This window comes from Cariama cristata, unplaced genomic scaffold, assembly GCF_000690535.1.
Source record: "Cariama cristata isolate BGI_N322 unplaced genomic scaffold, ASM69053v1 scaffold34447, whole genome shotgun sequence".
NCBI lineage: Eukaryota > Metazoa > Chordata > Aves > Cariamiformes > Cariamidae > Cariama > Cariama cristata.
This window is the reverse complement of record NW_009625537.1, coordinates 403-1,476: the sequence shown is the minus strand read 5'-3', so window position 1 is coordinate 1,476 and position 1,074 is coordinate 403. Positions and strand designations below refer to the sequence as shown.

Here is a 1,074-nt window from a genome sequence, read left to right as displayed (position 1 = left end):
GCTGCCTCGAGGACGTGAGGTCTGAGCACACGTACGGGTCCAGCGGGTAGGGGGACACATGTGACGCTTGGAGGCCAGGTAGGACACACGTGTGACACGCATGACATGTGTAACCGTCCCCAGGGCCAGTGCCAGTGGCGACAACCGCCGGGCCGGGAGATTTATCGCAAGAGCAACATCTCTGTCTACGAGGTGGACGGTAAAGACCACAAGGTAACGGGGGATGAGAGGGAGAGCGACACGGAGGTGATGCATGACATGTGATGACACGTGATGTCACGTGACCCAGATCTACTGCCAGAACCTCTGCCTCTTGGCCAAGCTCTTCCTCGACCACAAAACCCTCTATTTCGACGTGGAACCCTTCGTTTTCTACCTTCTAACCGAGGTGGACCGACAAGGCGCCCACATCGTCGGCTACTTCTCCAAGGTACCCTTGGGGAGGGGATGATGTCACTCCCCGTGTGGCACCCTTGGGTGTCACCCCCCCCCCCGAGGGTCACCTGCCACCCTTTGGGTGTCACCTCCCAGGAAAAAGAATCGCCCGACGGCAACAACGTCGCTTGTATCTTGACCCTGCCGCCGTATCAGCGCCGGGGCTACGGGAAATTCCTCATCGCTTTTAGTGAGTTTTTTTGGAGGGAGTTCCCAAAAATGGGGGGGTGTCCCTAAAAACGGGGGTGGGGGGCTGCCTGGGTGCCCTCCCGGACGCCTGGGCTCCCCCTCCCCCGGTAGGTTACGAGTTGTCCAAGTTGGAAAGCACGGTGGGGTCACCCGAAAAACCGTTGTCGGATCTGGGGAAGCTGAGCTACCGGAGTTACTGGTCATGGGTGCTGCTGGAGATCCTGAGGGACTTCCGGGGAACCCTCTCCATTAAGGACCTCAGGTAGGCACCAGTACAGACCAGTATAGACCAGTAACCCTGCTGCGCACTCCCAGTAACCCCCAGGAATGTGGGATCACGGGTGCTGATGGAGATGCTGAGGGATTTCTGAGGCAAGCTCTCGGGGAGCTTAGGAGAGCAACAGGAGCCTCCCAGTAAGACCAGTAACCTCTCCAGTAGCCACCCAGTAT

The 1,074-nt window shown here is 58.7% G+C and overlaps 1 protein-coding gene across 1 annotated transcript in view; it reads left to right on the top strand.

The window, feature by feature from the left end:
• The window catches only part of KAT8 (K(lysine) acetyltransferase 8), a gene marked incomplete at both ends in the record, with an annotated part of 2,837 nt that overhangs the window by 1,365 nt on the left and 398 nt on the right, over positions 1-1,074 (top strand). Inside the window, 4 exons of the mRNA XM_009703644.1 lie at positions 124-213; positions 290-430; positions 532-625; positions 736-886. Coding sequence (XP_009701946.1) covers positions 124-213; positions 290-430; positions 532-625; positions 736-886 — 476 coding nt within the window. The remainder of the gene's footprint in view (positions 1-123; positions 214-289; positions 431-531; positions 626-735; positions 887-1,074) is intronic.